The sequence below is a fragment of the Mirounga angustirostris genome, unplaced genomic scaffold (assembly GCF_029215605.1).
Source record: "Mirounga angustirostris isolate CCGP_5_RB_7025 unplaced genomic scaffold, mMirAng1.0.hap1 SCAF_5, whole genome shotgun sequence".
Lineage (NCBI taxonomy): Eukaryota > Metazoa > Chordata > Mammalia > Carnivora > Phocidae > Mirounga > Mirounga angustirostris.
This window is the reverse complement of record NW_026991713.1, coordinates 134231914-134254879: the sequence shown is the minus strand read 5'-3', so window position 1 is coordinate 134254879 and position 22966 is coordinate 134231914. Positions and strand designations below refer to the sequence as shown.

At 45.8% G+C, this 22966-nt stretch overlaps 1 protein-coding gene and 1 long non-coding RNA gene across 3 annotated transcripts in view; one reads left to right on the top strand and one right to left on the bottom strand.

Moving 5' to 3' along the window:
• Positions 1-10501: 10501 nt before the first annotated feature.
• Positions 10502-22966, top strand: part of LOC135364506 (uncharacterized) — a 28269-nt gene continuing 15804 nt past the window's right edge. The window contains exons 1-2 of the long non-coding RNA XR_010411724.1: positions 10502-10639; positions 10905-10997. This is a non-coding gene — a long non-coding RNA (uncharacterized LOC135364506). The remainder of the gene's footprint in view (positions 10640-10904; positions 10998-22966) is intronic.
• IL2RA (interleukin 2 receptor subunit alpha) overlaps positions 10608-22966 on the bottom strand; it is a 50956-nt gene continuing 38597 nt past the window's right edge. The window contains exons 3-8 of one of the 2 annotated variants that reach the window (XM_064592103.1): positions 21677-21772; positions 19220-19414; positions 17565-17648; positions 16950-17021; positions 15713-15779; positions 10608-10745 (exon numbers count right to left, since the gene is read on the bottom strand). In XM_064592103.1, coding sequence (XP_064448173.1) covers positions 10721-10745; positions 15713-15779; positions 16950-17021; positions 17565-17648; positions 19220-19414; positions 21677-21772 — 539 coding nt within the window. In that variant the 3' untranslated portion in view covers positions 10608-10720. Of the gene's footprint in view, positions 10746-15712; positions 16096-16949; positions 17022-17564; positions 17649-19219; positions 19415-21676; positions 21773-22966 lie in introns of both variants that reach the window. The other variant, XR_010411723.1, reaches the window with a different exon arrangement.

Here is a 22966-nt window from a genome sequence, read left to right as displayed (position 1 = left end):
TTTTTTTTTTTGGTCTGATTGCTGTGGTTAAGACTTCCAGTATTATGAAATAAAAGTGTTAAGAGTGGACATCCTTGTTTTGTTCCTGACCTTAGGGGAAAAGTTCTCAGTTTTTCACCACTGAGTATATGATGTTAATTGTGGGGTTTTTATATATGGCCTTTATGATGTTGAGGTATGTTCCCTCTAAACCGACTTTTTTGAGTGTTTTTTCCCTGACTGGATGTTTACCTTGTCAAATGCTTTTTCTGTATCTATGGAGATGATCATATGTTTTTTATCCTTTTGTTGTTGTTATTGATGTGATAAGTCACGCTGATGGCTTTGCAAATGTTGAACCACCCTTGCATCCCAGGAATAAATCCCACTTGATCATGGTGAATGATATATATATATATATCATATATATATATTTGATGAATGATACTTTTAATGTATGGTTGGATTCAGTTTGCTAATATATGTCGAGGACTTTTGCATCCCAAAAATATTGGCCTGTATTTCTCTTTTTTCTGTAGTGTTTCTATCTGGTTTTGGTATCAGGGTAATGCTGGCCTCATAGAATGAATTTGGAAGCTTTCCTTCCTCTTCTATTTTTGGAATAGCTTGAGAATAGGTATTAACTCTTCTTTAATGTTTGGTAGAATTTACCTGTGAAGCCATCTGGTCCTGGGCTTTTGTTTATTGGGGATATTTTTTTTTTTAAGATTTTCTTTATTTATTTGACAGAGAGAGAGAGAGACAGCAAGAGAGGGAACACAAGCAGGGGGAGTGGGAGAGGGAGATGCAGGCTTCCTGCCGAGCAGGGAGCTGGATGCGGGGCTCGACCCCAGGACCCTGGGATCATGACCTGAGCCTAAGGCAGACACTTAATGACTGAGCCTCCCAGGCACCCCATTGGGGATTTTTTGATTACTGATTCAATTTCATCACTGATCATTGGTGTGTTCAAATTTTCTATTTCTTCCTGATTCAGTTTAGGGAGGTTATATGTTTTTAGGAATTTATCTATTTCTTCTAGGTTGTCCAATTTGTTGACATATAATTTTTTATAATATTCTCTTATAATCCTTTGTATTTCTGTGGTGTCAGTTCTTATTTCTCTTCTTTGAGTTCTCACTCTTCCTTGCTCCCGCCCCTCTTTTTTTTATGAGTCTGGCTAAAGGTTTACCAATTTTGTTGATATTTTCAAAAACCAGCTCTTCTAACCAATCTGTTCTATTTTATTTTTAGTTTCTATTTCATTTATATCTGCTCCAATCTTTATTATTTCCTTCTTTCTTCTGGTTTTGGGTTTTGTTTGTCCTTTAGGTGTAAGGTTAGTTTGTGTATTTGAGATTTTTCTTGCTTCTCGAGATGGGCCTGTATTGCTATAAATTTCCCTCTTAGAACAGCTTTTGCTGCATCCCAAAGATTTTGGACCATTGTGCTTTCATTTTCATTTGTCTCTGTGTATTTTTTTATTTCCTTTTTGATTTCTTGGTCGACCCACTCATTGTTTAGTAGCATGTTATTTAACCTCCATGTATTTGTGTTCTTTCCAGATTTGTGTGTGTGTGTGTGTGTACATGTGCATGTGCATGTGTGGTTGATTTCTAGTTTCATAGCATTGTGGTCAGAAAAGGTGTATTGTATGACTTTAATCTTTTTTAATTTGTTGAGGCTTGTTTTGTGGCCTAACACATGATCTATTCTGGACACTTGAAAAGAATGTATATTCTGCTGTTTTAGGATGGAGTGTTCTAAATATACCTGTTAGATCCATCTGGTTCAATGTGTCATTCAAAACCACTGTTTCCTTGTTAATTTTCTGTTTGGATGATCTATCCATTGATGTAAGTAGAGTGTTAAAGTCCCCTGCTATTACTGTATTAGTATCAATTACTTCCTTTATGTTTGTTATTAGCTGTTTTATGTATTCAGGTGCTCCCATGTTGGGTGCATAAATATTTATAATTGTTATATCTCCTTATTGGACTGTTCCCTTTATAATTATATAGTGTCCCTCTTTGTCTCTTGTTATAGTCTTTGTTTTGAAGTCTATTTTGTCCAATGTAAGTGTTGGTACCCCAGGATTCTTTTCACTTCTGTTTGCATGATAAATGCTTTTCCATCCCTTCACTTTCAATTTGCATGTGTTTTTAGGTCTGAAAAATAGTCTCTTGTAGGCGGCATATAGATGGGTCTTGCTTCTTTATCCATTCCATCACCCTATGTCTTTTGATGGGAGCATATAGTCCATGTACATTCAAAGTTATATTGTTAGATATGTATTTATTACCATTTTGATATGCTTGTTTTAAGTTTGTTTTTGTAGTTCTTTGCTGTTCCTTTCTTCTCTTGCTCTTTTCTCTCATGGTTTGTTGGCTTTCTGATATACTTGGATTCCTTTCTCTTTATTTTTTGCATATCTATTATTCATTTTTGATTCATGATTACTGTTAGGTTTATATACTACATCTTATGCATATAGCAGTCTATAAACAGTTGGTTGCTTAAGTTTAAACCCATTCTAAAAGCACTAAATTTTTACTTCACCACCCTCCACATTTTAGATATATGGTGTCATACTTTACATGCTTTTATTTTGTGAATCTTTTGACTGATTTTTATAGATACACTTAGTTTTACTGCTTTTGTGCCACCTACTTTTCTTACTCCTGCTATGGTCTTTCCTTAACACTCAAAGAATCCCCTTTAACATTTCTTGTGAGGCTGGTTTAGTGGTGATGTATTTCTTTAACTTTTGTTTGTCTGGGAAACTCTTTTATCTCCCTTCTATTCTGAATGGTGGCTTTAGTGAATGGAGTATTCTTAGTTTCAGTGGGTTTTTGTTTGTTTGTTTGTTTTCTCTTTTCTTTCAGCACTTTGAATATATCATGCCACTTTCTTCTGGCCTGCAAAGTTTCTGTTGAGAAATCTGCTGATAGCCTTATGGGGTTTTCTTTGTATGTAACTGTTTTCTTTTCTCTTGCTGCTTTTAATATTCTCTATTTATCAACTACTTTTTGTCATTTTAAATACTGTGAGGTCCTAGTGTGGACCTCATTGGGTGGATTTTGTTGGGGGCTCTCTGTGCTTCCTGGATCTGGATTTCTGTTTCCTTCCCCAGATTTGGGATTTTTTTTTTAGCTGTTATTTCTTCAAATAAATTATCTGGCTTCTTTTCTCTCTCTTCTCTTTCTGGGATGCTTATAATGTGAATGTTTTTATACTTGATGGTGTTGCTGAGTTCCCTTAATCTATTTTAATTTATTATTGTTATTTTTTCTTTTTCCTGTTCAGCTTTATGGCTTTCCACTATTTTTTCCTTCAGGTTGTTGATCCTTTCTTCTGCTTCCTCTAGTACTATTTATTCCCTCTAGTGTATTTTTAATTTCAGTTACCGTGTTTTTCATCTCTGATTGGTTCTTTTTTATCTCTTTGTTAAGGGTCTCACTGAGGTCCTCCACTCTTTTCTCAAGTCTAGTGAGTATCTTTATGACCATTACTTTAAATTCTCTATCAAACATATTACTTATCTGTGTTTCATTTAGCTCTTTTGCTGTGATTTTGTCCTGTTCTTTCATTTGGGACATATTTTCCTATCTCCTCATTTTGTATAACCCTTTGTGTCTGTTTCTGTTAGAAAGTCAGCTACATCTCCTGCTCTTGAAAGTAGTGGCCTTATGAAGAAGAGGTCCTTTAATGTCCTGTAGTGCAATGTCCTTCGTTCTCCAGAACCTGGAACTTCAGGGGTGTCTCCTATGTGTGTTGTATGCACCCTACTATTGTGGCTGAGCCACATTTGCCTTCAGTCCAGTTGTCTACAATGGCTTTCTTTTCTTTTTGTGAACAGGGTTTGGGCCCTGTGTTGTTAGTGGGCCAGTCTGGGGCTACCTTGGGCTTGAGTTTAGTCAGACCAGTCATTTGCCAGAGCTGCGGTGGCACAGAGCTGCCGGGCATTCTCCCTGTGCTGTCTCCTGAGAAGCTTTCCTTGGTGGGTGGGGCTTGTAGTCAGACCAGATGTCTTCCCCCAGCCCGCTGCTGGGGCTGCAGTTGGATTGGTGGGTGTGGGTGTCTTCCCCTCTCCCTGGGGCAGGGATCACTTTGGAGTGGTGCTGGCCTCTGTCGGGGATGCCTGCACACTGCCAGCCTCATGGTGCCACTTTGGATAGACTCTTTGCAAGGGTGTGTTGGAGGAGGTGGATCCACCGAAAAACGTGGAGGGGGGGCACATGGCACCAGCAAGGTCCTCACAGGTCTAGTCTACTATGGAAGGGCCCTGCAGCTGTGCAGGAAAATCCTGCCCAGGCTGGGATGGAGGGGGTGGGTTTGCAGAAGAATGTGGGGGTGGGGCATGCTTTTGTCAAGCCAAGTGGACAGTGTTTGCACTGTGCTGTTTCCCCAGGTGTCCCTGGTATCTAGGTTGCCGGGGGTGGGGGGGGCAGGGGATGGAAATGGCACCCTCCAGCTCTTTTGTTCTTGGAAAAGTCTCCCAAAGATTCCTGCCTTTCTAGCACTTGCTCTGAGATTAGTAAATAAATCTCCTTCTCATATACCCCAGGCATTTTTCAAACTGCTGCTTCTATGCTGTCTTAGCAGGGCTGTTGGTTGTGCTATCTTGTTAAGGGGCCCCCAAACCCTGACAAACACTTGCACTTCTCTCGTGTTCTTAGAAGTTGGATAAACTTAATCACAGCTTTTGGGACAACAGGTGTCTTACCTGGCCAGATGACACCCAAAAGCTTACTGTAGTATCTGGGTCTTGAATTTTCTGTGGGTTTGCTGCCCATCCTCTCCCTCACAGATGTCCAGCAAAGCCCACAGGGTATCCTGCAGCAGGGGCAACTCTTACACATTAACATTATATCATCCATGTAATGGACCCGTTTCACTGATGTGGGAAAAGAGAACAGGGACAGGTCCCCCATACTATCCTGTGACACATGGTTGGGCTGTGCAGATAGCCTTGGGGGGTGGTGCTGGAAAGGTTTATTATTATCCCTCCCACGTGAAGGCAAACTGATCTTATCTACTAGAAACCTGTCAGAGTCTTTTTCACGAATCTCCTTGAAGATGAAGCACTTTTGCAGAAACGCTTTTTGCCAAAGCATCAGATAAAACAGTAACTGTCTGCAAATGACAAAAGACTTACAAATGGCCATGGTTATAGATCTGATGAGAGTTCATTATAATGCAATTGACCGGGGATTTGGTTATTTCTCTAACATACATTTAAAAATTATGACGATACCATTATACTAGGACATTCCAGAGTTTGGGCAATTTCATACAAATATACCCTAAATAAAGTTTAGCATTGCTTCTTATTTGACAATGCTTTCCATGAAATTTAACATGTAACAAAAGTTACAAAGTTGTAAGCAACTTAGCTTTTTTAATAGGGGAGACTTAGTTTCTTGAGTAATCAAAGAGCTGATAAAGACAAAAATGACAAAACACAGAATCTTTGTTTTCCAGGCAGATTACATCGAAGGTAAAGAAAAGCCTTTGTTTACATTTCTTATTAAGAGCAAACCAATCATCTAAGAAAACTTTCTCCCTTTAACACAAAGAAAATTCTAATTTTGTACAAGTGTACTTTTGATAGTAAAACTGTTTTCTTTTTAACTTACGTAAGTCTATTTGAATCATAGTTCAACTACATATAAAATTCCTTTTTCAATATTTCTTTTCCACAGACCTTCTCCAACTTTCTGTATCTATTCAGCGTTCATTCCCAGTCTGTAGCTGTGACTCAGATCCTCACTTCCATGGCTAAAGCTTTTTACTGTTATTTGTGGTCTTTCGGAGGCTGTGGACTGGGTTCTGGGGAAGGGAGCTCCTACAGCAAGCAGTATTTTAAATAGCCTCCCTCCCCCGCTCCCCCTTTATTTTCTTCAGTCTCTGTGAGCAATGATTTGTTTTCTCTTGGGCTGTTTACATTTCTTTTTTTTTAAAGATTTTATTTATTTATTTGACAGAGACAGAGACAGCGAGAGCAGGAACACAAGCAGGGGGAGTGGGAGAGGGAGAAGCAGGCTTCCTGCTGAGCCGGGAGCCCGATGTGGGACTCGATCCCAGACCCTGGGATCATGACCTGAGCCAAAGGCAGTTGCTTAACCAACTGAGCCACCCAGGCGCCCTTGGGCTGTTTACATTTCAAAGACACGATAAGATTTACAACATCAAGGGAAAGAGAAAGAATGCAAGTTTTCCCCCTACTTTTTTGGGATCATTGCAATTTAAAAGGTTCTTTCCTATTACTGGTCGGAAGGCAGGGCACATTTTATCCATTTTCTCATCAGTTACCATAATATCCTTCTTTTCATTCTTATCACATTCTCAGAGATGCCATCTCTTAACTCCTACTCAGGCTTTGTCACAAATGCCCAGATCTTAATCCAAAGCATCTGGAGCCCTCCTAGCTTTTTACACAGGGTATGCTAAGACCTCTTTTTTTTTTTTTTTTTTTTTTTAAGTAGGCGCCACACGCAGCTGGGAGCCCAGTGCAGGGCTTGAACTCACAACCCTGAGATCAAGACCTGAGCTGAAATCAAGAGTTGATCGCTTAACCGACTGAGCCCCCCGGGGGCCCCTAAGACCTCTAACTTACCATCCTGCCCTCCCACCTTGTCTGCCAGCTCTGAAGCCTGCAGACTGGTGGACACCAGCACGTCCTCCCCTGATAGCTGTAGCTTGCTGACTGGAGGGGGGCGTCGGTGGTGGCGTGGCGGTGGCTCGAAGAACTGCCCGAGGCAGAGGCCAGCCCACTGCATGGCCTTGCTTCCCTTCCCTGCCGAGGAGAACTGTGTGCACTTCCTCAAACAAGCCCCTTCGAGCAGCTGGTGTTGTCAGGGTGTCCTGTACTCATGCAACAGGCCACAAGCATCTGACATGTGGGCCACCCCTGCCCACACAGAAGTCACCGGCTAACCCAGGATTTCCCTGCCATGGCCTCATTCCCAGGGCCCATTTCTGCCTGGCTGGCCTACCCGTTGCTGGTTTGCAGCCTCCTCTGGAGCTTCTCCAGGGAAATCTGAAACCAGCGTCTGTTGGAGGAGGGCAGGGAGGGACTGAAGAAAAAGGCAGGCCACTCTAGGGTTGGTAGGTGGCAGTTTTAATAAGCAAGGGAATTTACATACAAGACTTGGCTGGGGGGGGGGTGCAGCAAGGCGAGTGGATCCCCACACCCACCCACCCACTGCATCTTAAAAGTTTAGAAAGAAGCCTTAACTGGGTCAGTCATGTATATCGTGCAGATGTTCTCGACACATCCCTATCTCAAGGCTGTGTCCTTGGAGCAGGCTCTGGGAGCAGGGAAAGGCACGCGGAACCCACATTCCAAGGACAGAGGAGGGGGTGAGGAGCCTCCAATCACTTGGGTCGGGCTCACACGTCAACTGGCGATCACATCTCTTGATGACCTCGCCCAACCCCTACTCAACACTTCCGCTCCAATCCCATTCCAGTCCTCATGCTGCAGCTCAGGTACCAAGTCCCCATTTTGCTTGGACAGCCTAGCACTTTGTCGGTGGAAGACCCTCAAAAAAGCCTTTCTGCATCCTTAAAAACTCCCAGATGCCAGTGCTACAAATCTGTTTGTCCACATTTTTCTCTCCTGCTCCCATGACGGAGCTTTGATAACGGTATGACTGATGTGAAAATTTAGGCTCTCCCTTAATAGAATAATACTGGCTGGAAGCAAAGGCACAAAGAAAAGTGTGGCTGCTTCCCCTGCATCCATTCTCCCTTCTCTTGGTAATGACCTACTTTTCATTTGGGTCTTACTCTTATGTCCACTCCAAGCAGCCAATGAGGGAAGTTGGTTCTACTCTTGGTTCGAGAGGTGGGGTAGATGGCTCAGGCCTAAGGAAATAAGCATCGCCTTACATCCTGTGGCCACAGTGCAGACCATGAGGCCTCATTTGAACCACTGAGACCAGAGAAGCCTGTGGTGGTGCCTCTTTGCTTGCACACCTCAGGGGGGATAGATGAGGCAAGAGGGGCTGGAGTTGCATAATTCCCTTTCCCATGTGGGAGGATAGAGCAGGTCAGAGTTGGGTATTTCTGTTTTTTCTGGTTGCTTAGGTAAAACCCAAGGTAGTTAGGAAAATAGTTTCTCCTGAGGACAGGCCTTGGTAAGGCATTTCAAAAATGGTTCCTTTCTCCCTCCTCCTGTGAAAGCATGAGGTGCTTGTATGTTTAATGTTTTGAGGAACCACCAATCTGTTTTCCACAGTGTTCGCATCTGTTACATTTCCGCCAGCAATGTACAAGAATTCCTGTTTCTCCACATCCTTGCCCACATTTGTTATTCTCCTTTTTGCTGAAAGTCATCTTCCTGGGTATGAAGGGGTATCTCATTGTGTTCTGTTTTTTTTTAAGATTTTATTTATTTATTTGACAGAGAGAGACACAGCGAGAGAGGGGACACAAGCAGGGGGAGTGGGAGAGGGAGAAGCAGGCTTCCCGCGGAGCAGGGAGCCTGATTTGGGGCTCGATCCCAGGACCCTGGGATCATGACCTGAGCCGAAGGCAGACGCTTAACCATCTGAGCCACCCAGGCGCCCCTCATTATGGTTTTGATTTGCATTTCTGGAACGACCAATGATAACATGTTTGTTAACTATTTGTCAGGACCTCTGTACATTATTAAAAAGTATTGAGGAGGGGCGCCTGGGTGGCTCAGTTGGTTGACCATCCGGCTCTTGATTTTCTTTCAGGTCATGATCTCAGGGTCGTGGGATCGAGCTCTGGCATTGGGCTCAATGCTGGGCATGGAGCCTGCTTAGGATTCTCTCTCTCTCCCTCTCCCTCTGCCCCTTCCCACCCCCACCCCCACCCCTGTGCTCTATATCTCTAAGGAAAAGAAAAAGAGTATTGAGAATCCCAAATTCATCTGTGTAGTTATAGCTAGTGATGCCACATTTAGACACTAAAACCAAGAAATTTAAAAAATATTATTTATTAGTTCTCTTATAAACAACAGTAATAAACTCATTACATGTTAACATCAGAGCAATGACATCATCACATATTATGTAGTTTCTGGAAAACTCCACCATACACTTAGAATGAGCATGAAAAAGGTAAATAACATCTTAATTATTATTTAAAACATTTGATTTCATAGGTCTTCCTCATCCCCAACTCCAAAGTGAGTCATGATAATTCAATTCAGTTTTACTCAAGATAAGTAAGACTAAAAACAAAAATTTATTTTCTGGTCTGAGATTCCTCTCAACCCAGAAAACATGTACTTGGGGCGTGGGCAACATGGACACTGGAATCTGGATTGTACTTGGTTAGTCATAGAAAGGGCAGAAAATAGTTCTTTAATCTGGATATGGACCTGCTGACGCCTGCCCATTTTAAAAATAATACTTTTCTGGCCTTTCAGAAATGAAAACTGGCTGGTTTTAACCTTTCATTAATCTCCTTAATCATGTGATTTTTGAGAGTGGGTGGGCATGGAGACCTAGAACCCAGTGGTTCTCAAAGTGTGGTCTCCAGACCACTCTCAGCAGCATCACCTGGAACTTGTTACACGTGTAAATCCTCAGCCGGCCGGTACCTGCTGACTCAGAAACCCTGGAGATGCCCCCCACCCGTGGCCGAACCAGGCCTCCAGGTAATTCTGATTTGCTAACCATGTTGCTAACAGTTTGAGGGCTACTAAGGGGCGAACTTTTCCATGTTACCTTCTGTCAGTGTGATCTCCCTCCCTGTGCCATACTGCCTTCTTCTTTCCTTCCATCCATAAACATTGAATGGATTGATCCCTTATCAGTGCTTTTATAACACTGATTCGGAAATGTAAGCATTCGCACATGATGCGTCTGTGAACATCACATTCGTGCAGACCAAATTCAGAGCATCATTTATAGCAATCCCACAGAAACTAACTCATAAGGGGGTGTGTTAGTAATGTACAGGTAGAGTTTTTTACTAGGTACAGTTCATTACCTGGGACTTAGTTTACCCTTTTTTTCCCAGCATACCTCTAGTAAAAATCCTTTTAAACACTGAAGCTCTGTGATCCCCCAGAGGCTTGGCTGCCCTCTGTCGGTGTTAGCCAAAGATTACTCTGCTATGGCTTCTGTTTAGAAGTTCAGACTGAAGGTTCAGTGAAAGGGGGCTAGTTTAGAGGACGGAGCTAAGGACAAAAAGATTCAGAGTTCTTAGAAAGCATTCATTAAGGAATGTGGCCAGGAGAATGGACTAATCAACCGAATCAATCAGAAGCTGGGGAAGGATCTCAGTCAATCACAGGATGGGGTCCAATTACATAGGGTAAGGAGTGTGTGTATATGTGTCTATTTACATTCCTGCTAGGGTTTTCCTTGGGATTTCTAAACTGGGACGTTAGGATGGAATTAACATGAAGCCACTGTTCTTTATACCATATATGGTGTGGACAGAGTCCCATGCTATTCAAGCTTGAGTGACCATGTCGACATGAAAGTAAGACCTACAGTTCTGGCGGTTCTTTCCTGTTCTTCCAGTGACCTTGGAACTACTGCTGAGAAGCAGGTCGAGTTCACTCATTGATACTACAGAGCTGGTTTTGTCATGAGGTTGCAGTTGCCCGGTGTGTCAGCGTGGGACTTCAGAGTTTTCCAAAACCGGAGAGATCACGGGAGATGCCTCTTGGGTAAGTGTTCGACTTCTTTGATTTTGCTCGTGCTTTATGACTTCTGTGAGCTGTTCTTGGCTTCTTACCACTCCTGGTTTTCTAGATTGTTCTTCTCCTCTTCCTCCTGTAGTGATACAGCTAAGTCACAGTCATAGGTGTAATAATGCACCAAGAAAAAAAATGTGATCCCCACCCTAAACCGATGTGCCTAGAGCCTTTCACATAAACCCCACTGACCTGCTAACTTAAAATTCCACCCCTGGATCCTGTTACCTTCCCACAGGCTGAAATCTGACCCCAAGGCCTCTCGGTGCCTCCAGAGGCCCAGACTGGCTGCCCTGTGGCTCCTACAGCAGGATGATGCAATCATTGTGCCGTGAGTAGATCTTCCATTTCCTTGTCAGCTCCAGGGCTGGGTGGTTACGGGTGTGGAGCCTGCGTGGATCTCAGGACTGCAGGATGGGTTCTGCTTTGGGGCTGATCCCCCAAGGGGTGTCCTGCTATTTGCATTTATTTCATCCAGAGGCTAAGGAGTCCCTCTGTCATACTCGAAAATCTGGGGTCATCCCTGCTCCATCTTCCTTAACCCTTAGTGCCAATCAGCTGGAAAATCCTGCTAATTGGACCCCCTTTATGTATTTCTTGATTCTTGTCCTCCTTTTTAATGTGTGCCCACTGACCTAGCTCATGCTCACCGTGTCTCTCCAAATATTCTGTCATAACTGCCACCATGATTCCTTGGTCCCTTAATCTAGCCTCTGTTGTAGCCAGACTGTCCGAAGGGCCAGTGCTACCATTTGTCCCTGGGTCAAGCTTCTGTGGCTCTCTGTTGCCCTCAGTATAGGGTCCGAACCCCTCTGTCTGACCTGTGGGTCTGATGGTCAGTGTCCATCCCTACAGCACTGCTCTCACCACTGCCCGTGCACCTCACAAGCTGATGTTGAGAACTGCCTGACTTCTCCGGACATTGTCCTTACCTTACCTCTCCCCTTGCTCCCCCCCGTCCCCACTTAGCAGCCATCTCCCGTCTTCCTTTATCCGGCCAGAGGCCCCGTCAACTCTTGTTGGCACCCCATGTAGGATTAAGTGTCCTTCCTTTTTGCTCCTATAACACCTCAATCTTGGGCTTTAAAAATTTGTATTTGCACTCTCTATTTTTGGCCTCTTCTCCTCCATGGGTCTGTAAGCTCCTCAGAGCAGGGGCCATTTGCATTCATCTTTGGGTCCCTAGCAAGTGCTTGGCACATAGCAGATATTCTTGTGACAGTGTTTTGTTTTGTTTTGTTTTAATTGAGATACGATTGACATGTAACATTGTGTAAGTTTGTGCTATACAACATGTTTATATATTTTTTACTATATTGTATTACTGTATTGCAACATGATTACCACCATAGCGTTAGCGAACACCTCCATCGAGTCACATAATTATCATTTCTTTTTTGTGGGGAGAACATTTAAGATCTAGTCTCTTAGCAACTTTGAAGTATATAATATGGTATTGTTGACTATAATCACTATGCTGTGCATTAGATCTCCAGAAATTATTCATTTTCTTTTCTTTTTTTTTTTTTAAAGATTTTATTTATTTATTTGTCAGAGAGACAGAACACAAGCAGGGGGAGAGGCAGGCAGAGGGAGAAGCAGGCTCCCCGCCGAGCAAGGAGCCCGATGTGGGACTCGATCCCAGCACCCTGGGATCATGACCTGAGCCGAAGGCAGACGCTTAACCGACTGAGCCACCCAGGCGTCCCGAAATTATTCATTTTCTAATTGCGAGCCTGTGCCCTTTGCCCAACATCTGTATAGGAGATATTCTATAAATTTTTTTGAATTATGTGGAGGACAGAAGGTGCAGAGAAGGGATAATAATAGTAGCAGTGCTAAGTGATTTTCATGAATTGATAGCTCCTAGTTTCTAGCCAGCACTGTACTATAAGAACTTTCTGATGATGGTAATGTTTTGTATCTGTGTTGTCCAATAAGGTAGCCGTATGAGGCTATTGAACACCTGACATGTGGCTAGTGTAGCTGATGAACTGAATGTTTTATTTTATTTCATTTATTTAAGTTTAGACTAAAATATCCACCATGTGGCCAGTGGCTACCGTGCTGGACGGTATAGTCCTAGACCTTCCCCAGCCCTTACTGAGTCCACAGGAATATCTCATCACTTCCTGCCTTGCTCAGAGCTCCCGTGGGGCAGGGCTGTAAGAATGGTGTGCTGGTAAATGATTAACAACCAGCTCTCTGAAAAAGTTGGCCTATTTCCATGGTGTACGTATCCCACCACGCCCGGTTTCGAGCTACCAACGTGACATAAGTGAACACAGAATTGGGAAGAGGTATACAGTAGCAGACCATCATATTGCAATTCCTCGATACAGATACAATAGATTTAAATAACCCTGAGAACAAATAAAGTAGTAAAATAATTAGAAAGTGGCTACTTTGGAGTATTTATTAACTTTGTTTTTAATATAACCTATGTAACTATGTTTACATACTGAATTTTCGATAATGGCTGTGCTTAAAAACAGTTCACAAAATTCATGAAAATTCAGCTTTTGGTTGTCAGGAGCCAGGGGAAGCCAACAGCTGTTGTTTATCACTGGCTCCTAGTAATTGGTCCAAAAAAAAAAAAAGTCAAATGTAGGATTTCTGTGTGGCCACAAGAGGGCACCACCAGGTGAAATTAGATTCTAGGAAGGCTTTTCTCCCTAGCTAGACCGGGTGGCAGAAAGCTCAGTTTGAGGAATGAATGTGTGTCTCCTGAAAGACCGTAATTCTGGGAGAGCTTCCGGGAACTCATCTAGTTTCAGGGTATTCGTTACGTCACAGCATAAATTCCAAACGTTTACCACTGCCAAATACCTTTGTCCCTTTGTGTCTGAAGGCTTTTTTTTTTTTTTAAGATTTTATTTATTTGACAGAGACACAGTGAGAGAGGAAACACAAGCAGGGGGAGTGGGAGAGGGAGAAGCAGGCTTTCCATGGAGCAGGGAGCCCAATGCGGGGCTCGATCCCAGGACCCTGGGATCATGACCTGAGCCGAAGGCAGACGCTTAACGACTGAGCCACCCAGGCGCCCCTAATTTTTATTTTATTTATTTATTTAAATTTTTTTTTTTAAGATTTTATTTATTTATTTGAGACAGAGAGAATGAGAGACAGAGAGCATGAGAGGGAAGAGGGTCAGAGGGAGAAGCAGGCTCCCCGCAGAGCAGGGAGCCCGATGCGGGGCTCGATCCCAGGACCCTGGGACCATGACCTGAGCCGAAGGCAGACGCTTAACGACTGAGCCACCCAGGCGCCCCTGTGTCTGAAGGCTTTTTATCTTGAAGCTACCAAGTGAAAATTTCCTTGAAGGGTATTAGGTCTTGTCAGCGCAGGGAGGGGAGGACCGACCACGTGTTGGGTTCCCACAATGTACTGAGTACCTGACCCACTTCATCTCACATAATCCCAAAATAACGCCTCAGGAAGCAGCTCATACCGTAGAGAAGTGGGTAGACTGTCAGGTATTTACATGAGCAATTCCTAATACAATAACCCTAGGGGGCTTATCCTCTGCATTGCACTAATTGGCACTTTTTAATCCACATGAGGGAAATCAAGAGTATTTGTGGGCCCGATGACCAATAGAACAATAAAAGACATCTGATGGTTTTTCTCTGTCTGGGCTAATTGTAGGATCTAAGAGCTCTGGGTTTTGGGGGATGAATCTGTGTGTTCTCAGGGTCTTCCTGGGGAGTTTAAATCAAGGTGGGTTAAATGGCACATTTATGGGATGTCCTGGATAGTCAGGACAGTGACATAGGAGGTCTGTAGGCTACTGTCTAAAGGGAGGGAGAAACTGGCCTTTCTGTGTGTGTGTGTGTGAAATGAATTCACTCTCTTGATCCTTCCTGCTATCTGTCTAGTGCAGTGGTTCTCAAAGTTTGGTACCTGGAACAGCAAGCATCAATATTACCTGGGAATTTGCTAGAAATGTAGATTTTTTAGGCTCCACCCCAGACCTGCTGAATCAGAAACTCTGGAGGCAGGGCCGGGCAGACTGTGTTTTAACAAGCCCTCCAGGAGCTTCTGATGAACAAGCCCACTCAAGTTTGGGAATTACTGGCCTAGCACAGAGTTGTCAAAACTGGATGCATGTGTATTGGGTGCCTCTGAGGAGTTTTAAGGAAATACCAATGTCTTAGTCACAAAAGTTCATATACTGTATGATTCCATTTATGTGAAATGTCCAGAACAGGCAAATCCAGAGATGAGAAGTGGATTTGTGGTTTCCAGGGAATGGGGGAATTGGGGAGTACAGGGTTTCCTTTTGGGGTGATGGAAATGTTCTGATGTGTAATGAGTTAGTGGTGGTATATACACAACGTTGCCAAAAACCACTGAATTATGCACTTTAAAATGGTTAGAATGATGAATTTTATCTCAGCTGGAAAGAAAAAGATTGATGTCCTAGAGATTCTGGTTGGAGAGCAAGCACTGGTTTAAAAAAAAAAAAAATCTCTCCTGGTTGTTCTAATCAGCAACTTGAAAATCCGAGTTAATGCAACTAAGGCCACATGTGGGTCACGTCCCAGTCAAGGGCGTTCGGTCTGAGTGTCCGCAGTAGGTGTAGTGGGGAGCGCCGGAGAGGAAAACCCAGGGGGACACTGCCCTTGATTTCCTTCCAGCCACGTGATGGGAGCAGAAAGGTCTTGGGCTCTAGATTCAGGTTGCAGTTTTGGCCTCTGCCATGCACACCTGTTTGTGTTGCTTGATCAGGGCACCTGTAGTTGTTTCAAATGTTCAGAGAAGTTCAGGAATGTTCATTAGATACGCATCGAGCCTGGCATACAGTAGGCGCTCAACCAATGCTAGTTTCCTTTGCTTTCCCATTTCCCTGCGCTTGGGTTCTTGTTGGGCACTTTGGGGATGTGTGGGTTGACCAGTTCTCTCTATGACTCCCCAAACCGCTGCAGGTTCATAGGAGAAGGGGGCGGGCGGGGGGCGAGGGGATCTCTGCCCAAGCTCTTCCCACACCAGGCTCCACCAGCTAGCTCCGGCCAGGGCTTCGTGACCCCGACCGCCTGGACTCACCATCTCCGCCGCCAGGTGAGCCCGCTCAGAAGGAGGACGCCAATGAGCAGGAGAACGCAGCCGGCCACTGTCAACAGAGAAGCAGTTCAGCAAAGGTGCCCGCTGGGCCGGGTTGCAGATCAGGCTGAGAAAATCCCCGCAGAGCAAGGGTTTCCCGAAGAGGGGTGCACTGGCGTTTCTGCCTTCCCTTCCCAGAACGCAGCTCCCACCCGACATGATTTCCTAGGAGGCTCAGGGACTGGGGCTGGAGCCCTGGGGAGGTGGGAAAGGGCTTGGCGCCTTTCCTCGAGGGGCTTGGCTCTTTCTGAGGGGCATGAAGTAACTGACAAGCATGCTCTTCACCAAGGTTCAGAGGCCTCAGTTAAGGGGGCCACCAGGGAGGCCTGCGATGGGTGAAGGAAACGTCGAAATACAAGGAGAAAGGATAGACACATAAGCATCTCTTTAAAGTGTTCCTATTTCCCAAATGCTGCCTTCCTCTGGTGCTGGAGCCACCTCCCTGCCTGCCCCACTAACCACCCGTCTTGCATGGGCTTCACAGTGCATTTTTCCTTTTCTTCCCCAAACTGTCCTGACACGTAACCGACATTTGCGGCACGCAAGGGATTGATTTGATGTGAGTGTACATCACAACACGATTAGTACCTTAGCACTAGCTAACACCTCCAACCACCCCTCCTGTCTACCGTTTCCTTTTTGCGGTGAGAACACTTGAGATTTACTCCTTCAGCAAATTTCGAGTATATAATACCGTACTGTTAACCAAAGTCACCATGCTGTCCATTAGCTCCCCAGGACGTAGTCATCTTCCAACTGGGAGTCGGTGTCCCTCCACCAACATCTCCCGGTTTCCCCCTGACCCACAGCCCCCACAACCACCACTTTGCTCTGTTTCTATGAGCTCGTTTTTTTCTCCCCCTCTCAAAGCCTGTTTTTCTCTCCTACCAGGAAACAACTGTGGGGTTTATGGGGTATTTTGTCATTTAGGATCCATTCAGGAGGAGCTTCTTGGGGCTGCTTTGAGAGTTCACAGTCCGCTTACTATGACTGATTACTGTGAGTTTGTGTTGTTAATATCCGGATTAGTCTTTTACTCGTGTAACTATTAAACAGTGTAAGGAGTGGGGCATTTTAAGCTAACCGACCAACTGACTGACCCACCAGACCACCAAGCAACATATCCCACAGTCTCTGTCTGGGGTGTGTTTTGTCAACAGAAGGCGTGCCCCCTACCCACCTGCTATCTGATACTCGGTTGTGAATATGAATGACTCCACGGTGGTAGCCGCTTCTGTGAGTTTGTGGAAATCTGTGCAGAAGAGAGATGAGAAGATGCTCGGTTTGTGCTGATTATCAGACTGCGCTAGCTGGAGAGCTTAGGACCTCTCGTGAGCTAGAGCCTCGGAGCCTGGCAGAAGGCATCTGACGGACAATCATTTCTTCTTCTGCCTTGAGATGCCATCCTCAGCCTGGCTTCTCCTGTTTCCGACACTTGCTTTTGACATGTTTGTTTGTTTTAAAGATTTATTCATTTATTTGAGAGAGACAGAGAGCAGGGGGGAAGGTGGAGGGAGAGAGACAAACTTAGACTCTACACCCAATGTGGAGCTGGACACGGGGCTCGATCTCACAACCCTGAGATCACAACCTGAGCCAAAACCAAGAGTCAGACGCCCAACTGACTGAGACACCCCGGTGCCCTGCTTTTGCTGTGTTTGAGGGTTGGGAGGTCAGAGGGGAAGGTGCTATTGCTGACCCAGCTGCGGGAGGGGCCGCCCCAGGCAAACGGTCTTCCTTCTCTTGCCTGACCTTCAGGGCCGAGCTTTTATCCTCCCAGAAATTCTAGTCTTACCTGTAGCACTTGTTGTTATCAAGGGACAGGAAGTGTCTCTCCCAGGAGGAGCATGGGTGCTTGCTTGAGGCTCTTCTTCATCACCTGGTGGAGAGAGGAAGTGATGAGGGTGGGGAATGCGGGTTTCCTCAGCTGACCCCAGACACAGTGGGGTGCCGATCTCCATTCTCAGCACTTTGTCTGGGGGTCCCACACAGTGTGGCTCTACAGCAGGGTCTGGGGCAAGTGGGTAAATGGCTCCAGCAAAGCCTGGTCAGAGGGAATTTTGACCCTGATCCTGGCTCTGTGGAATCCTGAGCAACTTCTCATCCCCAAGCTTCCTCTTCAGCCCTGGTTTCCATCTGTGGCTTGGAAACAGGTCATAATAATCCAGATACCACCGAAACATCAAATGAAGTAGAAATGCACAAAAGGACAGCTTCTCTCTGTGACAGGTTCCCTGTTCTTTGCGGGGGTTTCCAGTTACCCAGGACACTGCCCTGTCATCCTCTTCCAAGGGAAGCGACACGCGCGGCAAGTGCCCCGGCCAGCCATGTGGCTCCCTGCAGGCACACTGCCAGGGAATGTCATCAGAAGGACTCGAATGCCAACTGACCCATGGACCCAGGCACTCGGAGGCTCCTCACCCGCTTCCCTGTCCTGAGAATATGACTCCCGCTTGCCTTTCCCACTCCCAGAGGCTTCTCCAAGGACACAGCCTTGAGCTAGTGACGTGGTGTCGAGAACACCTGCAGCGTCTATGTGACTGAACCCGGTTAAGGCCTCTTTATAAACTTGTAAGATCTGGTGGGGGAGCGCGGGGATCTGTTCGTCTTGCGGCCAGCCCCACAGGAGCCCTGTATGTAAGTTCCCTCTGCTTACTCAAACCGCCACCTGCCAACGGTGCCCTGCCTCTTTCTCTGGTCTCTCCCCGCGCTGCTCCGCTTACCGGGCTGGTTTCAGATTTCACCCAGGGAAACTCCCGGGAGAGGCGGTGAGGTAAGAAACCGGTAACACTTGGGTTTAAATGTGAGCGGCTTTTGGTTGTAAAAATAGTAATACGCTTTCAGAATGAAAATAGTAGACCTCCGCAGAGGTGGGCTGTACATTTGTCTGAATGAGTGTGTGTGCGCGTGCACATGCCTGCTTGAATCAGCCCCTTCCCTGCACATTTGCACTTTTATCAAAGCTCAGGGGGGAATTACAGGAGAAGGAGCATGCTAACAGTGGAGTGCCGGACAAATAATGAGTGTGCATTATATATCAGTAAATTAGAACCGCGTGGGCGGCAGGCTGGACTTGCCCTTTTGAATGAGAGGAGGTCTCGGTAGCTTAGAAGAAGAAGTCGAATTTCAGGATCGGCTAGGACAGGGCAGCATCGTCTCCAGTGAAGTAGCATCTGGGATGCTTTGCAACACTCGAGAGATCGTCCCTCCTCTTCCACCTTCTACCATTTATCCTCACTCAGGGTATAGGGAACCTTAGGTGATAGAGACCTTAGTGTATCTGGTCTATTTTCTAGAATGAGAGAAAACGGAGGCCCAAGGAGGCGAAGTGGTTTGCCCGCGGTCACATAGCTGGTGGGTCAGGAATTCCACTCCGCTCAGCCCGATGGAAAGAGCAGGGTGATAGAGCCCAACCAGGTGCCTCCACACCTGGAAACCAACCGTTCTTACTTTCACTTATGCACTTGAGCTGGGGCTGTGTCCACTGGGTCTTCCCTGAGATGGTTTTGCAGATGCTCTTGTCAGAACCTCTCCGCAGGGCCCTGAATCCCTGCGCGCACTGGTAGCGAACTGTCTGCCCCACCACAAAGTGGTAGATTCTCTTTGAATCTTCATGTTCCCAGGAAGGAGGCTCCCTGCAGTGACCTGAAGAGGGAAAGGAAGTTCTGAAGGCATCCTGAGTGAACCCGAGTTCGACTTGCCTCTTTGTACACACCGGACCTTGGTTCTCATTTTGTTCATTCATTCAGTCTTTTTTTTTTTTTTTTTAAGATTTTATTTATTTATTTGACACAGAGAGAGAGCACAAGTAGGGGGAGGTGTAGGCAGAGGGAGAGGGAGAAGCAGGCTCTCCGCCAAGCAGGGAGCCCAATGTGGGACTCGATCCCAGCACCCTGGAATCATGACCTGAGCCGCTTAACCGACTGAGCCACCCAGGCGCCCCCATTCGTTCTTTCTTTTATTCGACCAATATGTACTGAGAACTTCTGTGTGTCAGGAACTTTGCCAGGCATTTGAGGGAAGGCACACAGACCCCATCACTCCCGTGGGAGTGGACGATGGATTGAATGAGGAAGACATCTGAAGGCAGAATGTGCTGAGTGTTATTGCTGAGGAGCAGACATTTGCTGTGGGAACCCAGAGGAATGTGCAGTTACTTGTGGTGATGGCCAGGGTTCTCATAAGTGGACAGGAGTGGGAAGGGCAGTCTCAGCTGAGGAATAAAGGTAGGCTCAAGCCCACTGGGGTCAATGAAAGGTGAAGCCCACCGTGAATGAGGAGGCACATCCCCGGGTGGTGGCTCCTGGTCATCTTGGGGCTATGGCTGAAGGACTGGAGATAGAGCCAAAGTCAGAAGGAGGGAAGGGCTGAGAGAATCTCAGGGAAATGGAACCTGGATCTCTGATCAAGCCATGCCTAAAGCTTGCTCTATGTGAGCCCTGCCAAGGCCTCTGAAAGTTCTCCATGCCCTCAAACCTTCCACTCGCCCAACTAAAACCCAAGCCTGACTGGTCTTTAACCCCAGTGATCATGTCCTGCTCTGATTTGTTCTCAGGATTCCCTACCCCACCCCAAATCTGGATATACGGGACCACATGTACCCTCTCTCCCCAGACATGTGCTCTGACCTTCCAGACCTTCCACAATCTGAATACCCAATACGACCTTTAAAAGGATCATACACATCACCCCCCTGCCCTTGCAAATCATGGCTGAACTTGTGCTTTAGTCTCAGAATAAAATTTCTTTAACAGCCAATAAAATCCATGATGGTCTGAACCTGTTTAAATTACATGTGCTTCTCTCAAATGAAAACATCCCATTAAGAGGATCTGTGGCCAGAACCAGTGGTTATCTCTTGAATAAGGACAACAAACATTGACCTCCTGAGAAACCTTGAAATAACCATTCAGGGTAATATGGGAAAAAGAGAGAAAAACAAACAATTAAATGTGTTTTGAAATGCCATTCAGACCAAAGTTGGGGTACAACATAAAAACATCATATTGCAACAGTGTCCCTGGATTTGTCTTTTTTTTTTTTTTTAATAATGGAAGCTGCAAAGAAGTTAAAATTAATTTAAAAGAAGTAATCAGTAGAAAGGTCCCTAGTAAGACCTGAGGACTTCCTCCTAAATGTGAGTTTATCCAAGTCTTTTAACTTCTCTGTGTCTCATTTTCTTCAGTAAATCAAAGTAATAACCCTGCTCCCTGACTCATTAGGTTGTGAGGTTCAAAAGAAATTATATACAAGATGATAAAGTGTTTTTGGAAGGTAATACAATTAGCATAGGACAATAGGGTCTTGTAAAGGTCAGTGGGTCCCCCAAAAGCTCAGGTTTTCCTAACGGCTCTATGTCCTCGCGACATGAGGACCCAACTTCACCGTGATTCATTTTGGAGTTGTGCTCGCTCTCCCACATCCCCTTAGCTAAGAGGTTTGCAACTTTAATGCTCACCAACATGGCACTGCATGTTTCACAACCCTGTTTATAAGGTAAACATTTTGAGGTAAATTGCTTTGCTGGCAGTTGATTACCTTGTATTGAAGGGGAAAACACAGAGCATTTCCTCGAGGGCAGGAATGGCTGTCTACAGGGCTGGGCACAGAGAGTCCCAGTATACATGCTTTTGAACTCAGATCAGTTGCACTGCGTTGAATTGAATTGAGCCCAGTTCTACTTGGCCAACTCCCAAAGCAGGAGGAAGCCCAGAGCCCATGTTGGCTTGAAATCCTGAGTGGCGCTAGAGTCCACAAACACTGCACAATCGTTCTTGTTTGCCTGATATCCTGACAGAGGAGGATTGTGGAACAGACTTCCCTCCTCCGGGGAGCACGGGGTATACCCGCGGGAGAAGGGTTGGCTCCCAGGAGTCAGCGAGACCGCGGTGCAGATCCGCCTCTTACCTGGAAGGTTACCTTGGTCCATGGGTGGCGTTTGGCTCTGCATTTCCTTCTGTTCTTTGGGTTTAGGAGTAACTTGTCCTTCTGTGCTCTTGGAGGCTAGAGAATATAGATAGAAAGAAGCAAATAACTTCACAGAGGCTTAAAATAGAAAACACTCTTTGTGTATTCATTTATTCAAAGAGCACCTTTCCACTGCCTGTGACATGCCAGGCAGTATTGGGGTGCAGGGGTTACAAAGAAGAGCCACACACACACGCGCTGCCCTTGGGGTGCTCTCAGTGGGGCCTGGCAGTATTCCCGTGCATGATGTCAGTGGCCCACAACGTGTTTCTGAAGGAACTGAAAGATTGTCTGATGCATGTGTGTCGCCCCTAAAGGGACTCCATTCCTGCCACCCACCTGCCAGCCTTGTGCGCAAGCGGCGCAATGGCCGGGAGGAATGGTGTGACTCCCCTTGTTTCCCGAAAGCAGTCCACTTAAAAGGTAAAGGGATTCAGTCTTAAAGCAAGCACAAGAGAAGCCTCCTACCACACTCCTCTCTAATGTGAAGACTTTGGCAAAGGAGTTGAGTATGGGCACCGCCGTGAGGGGCTCGGGATTCTAGCTGAGGGTCCGGGGAGGGTCTGCTGGGAAAAGAGGCAATGGGGTGCTTCAGCAGAGGTCCCCAGACCTTGCAGTCTGTGCCTGGTGTGGATGGCACAGAACTCTCTGTGGCTCACAGACACCATCTCCAGGGCTGAGGAATAAAAGGACAAATGGACCCCCCCACTTTTCACCACGTTCTAGTATCACAGAGTGGACAAAAGACCTGGTAGAGAAATCGGGCTTGTGAGAGAGCTTTCAGGATTCAAAGAAGAACACAGAATAGCAAAATCAGCGCAACTTAGGTTTAGAAAGCCCCTCGGGGGTCATTCCCTCCACATTCCACTCCAGGAAGGTGACCGGCCTACAGTCTCCTAGCGAGCAGTTCTGCCTTCTCTGCTCGCCCTTGCCAGCAGCTATGAGGTTCAGGACCCTTAGTCCACTGCTGATTCCAGTCACGTCTGGCAGTGAGGGCCACAGGCTCTCAAGCCAGGGTAAAAAGTCCAGAAATAAAGACATTCGAAGGGAACAGCTTCCTCTTCCTCTCTGCTTCCCCAGTGTAGATTTGGGGTCTCGCCCACACACCGGCCTGACCTGCCTTTGGACTTGATTTTCTCCCTGTTCCCCCAGCGCAGCCAGGGTCTTGCAGGACTGGAACAGGGGACAGTGGGGTCTTTGGGGGAATTTATTTCTCACACTCTGGAATGC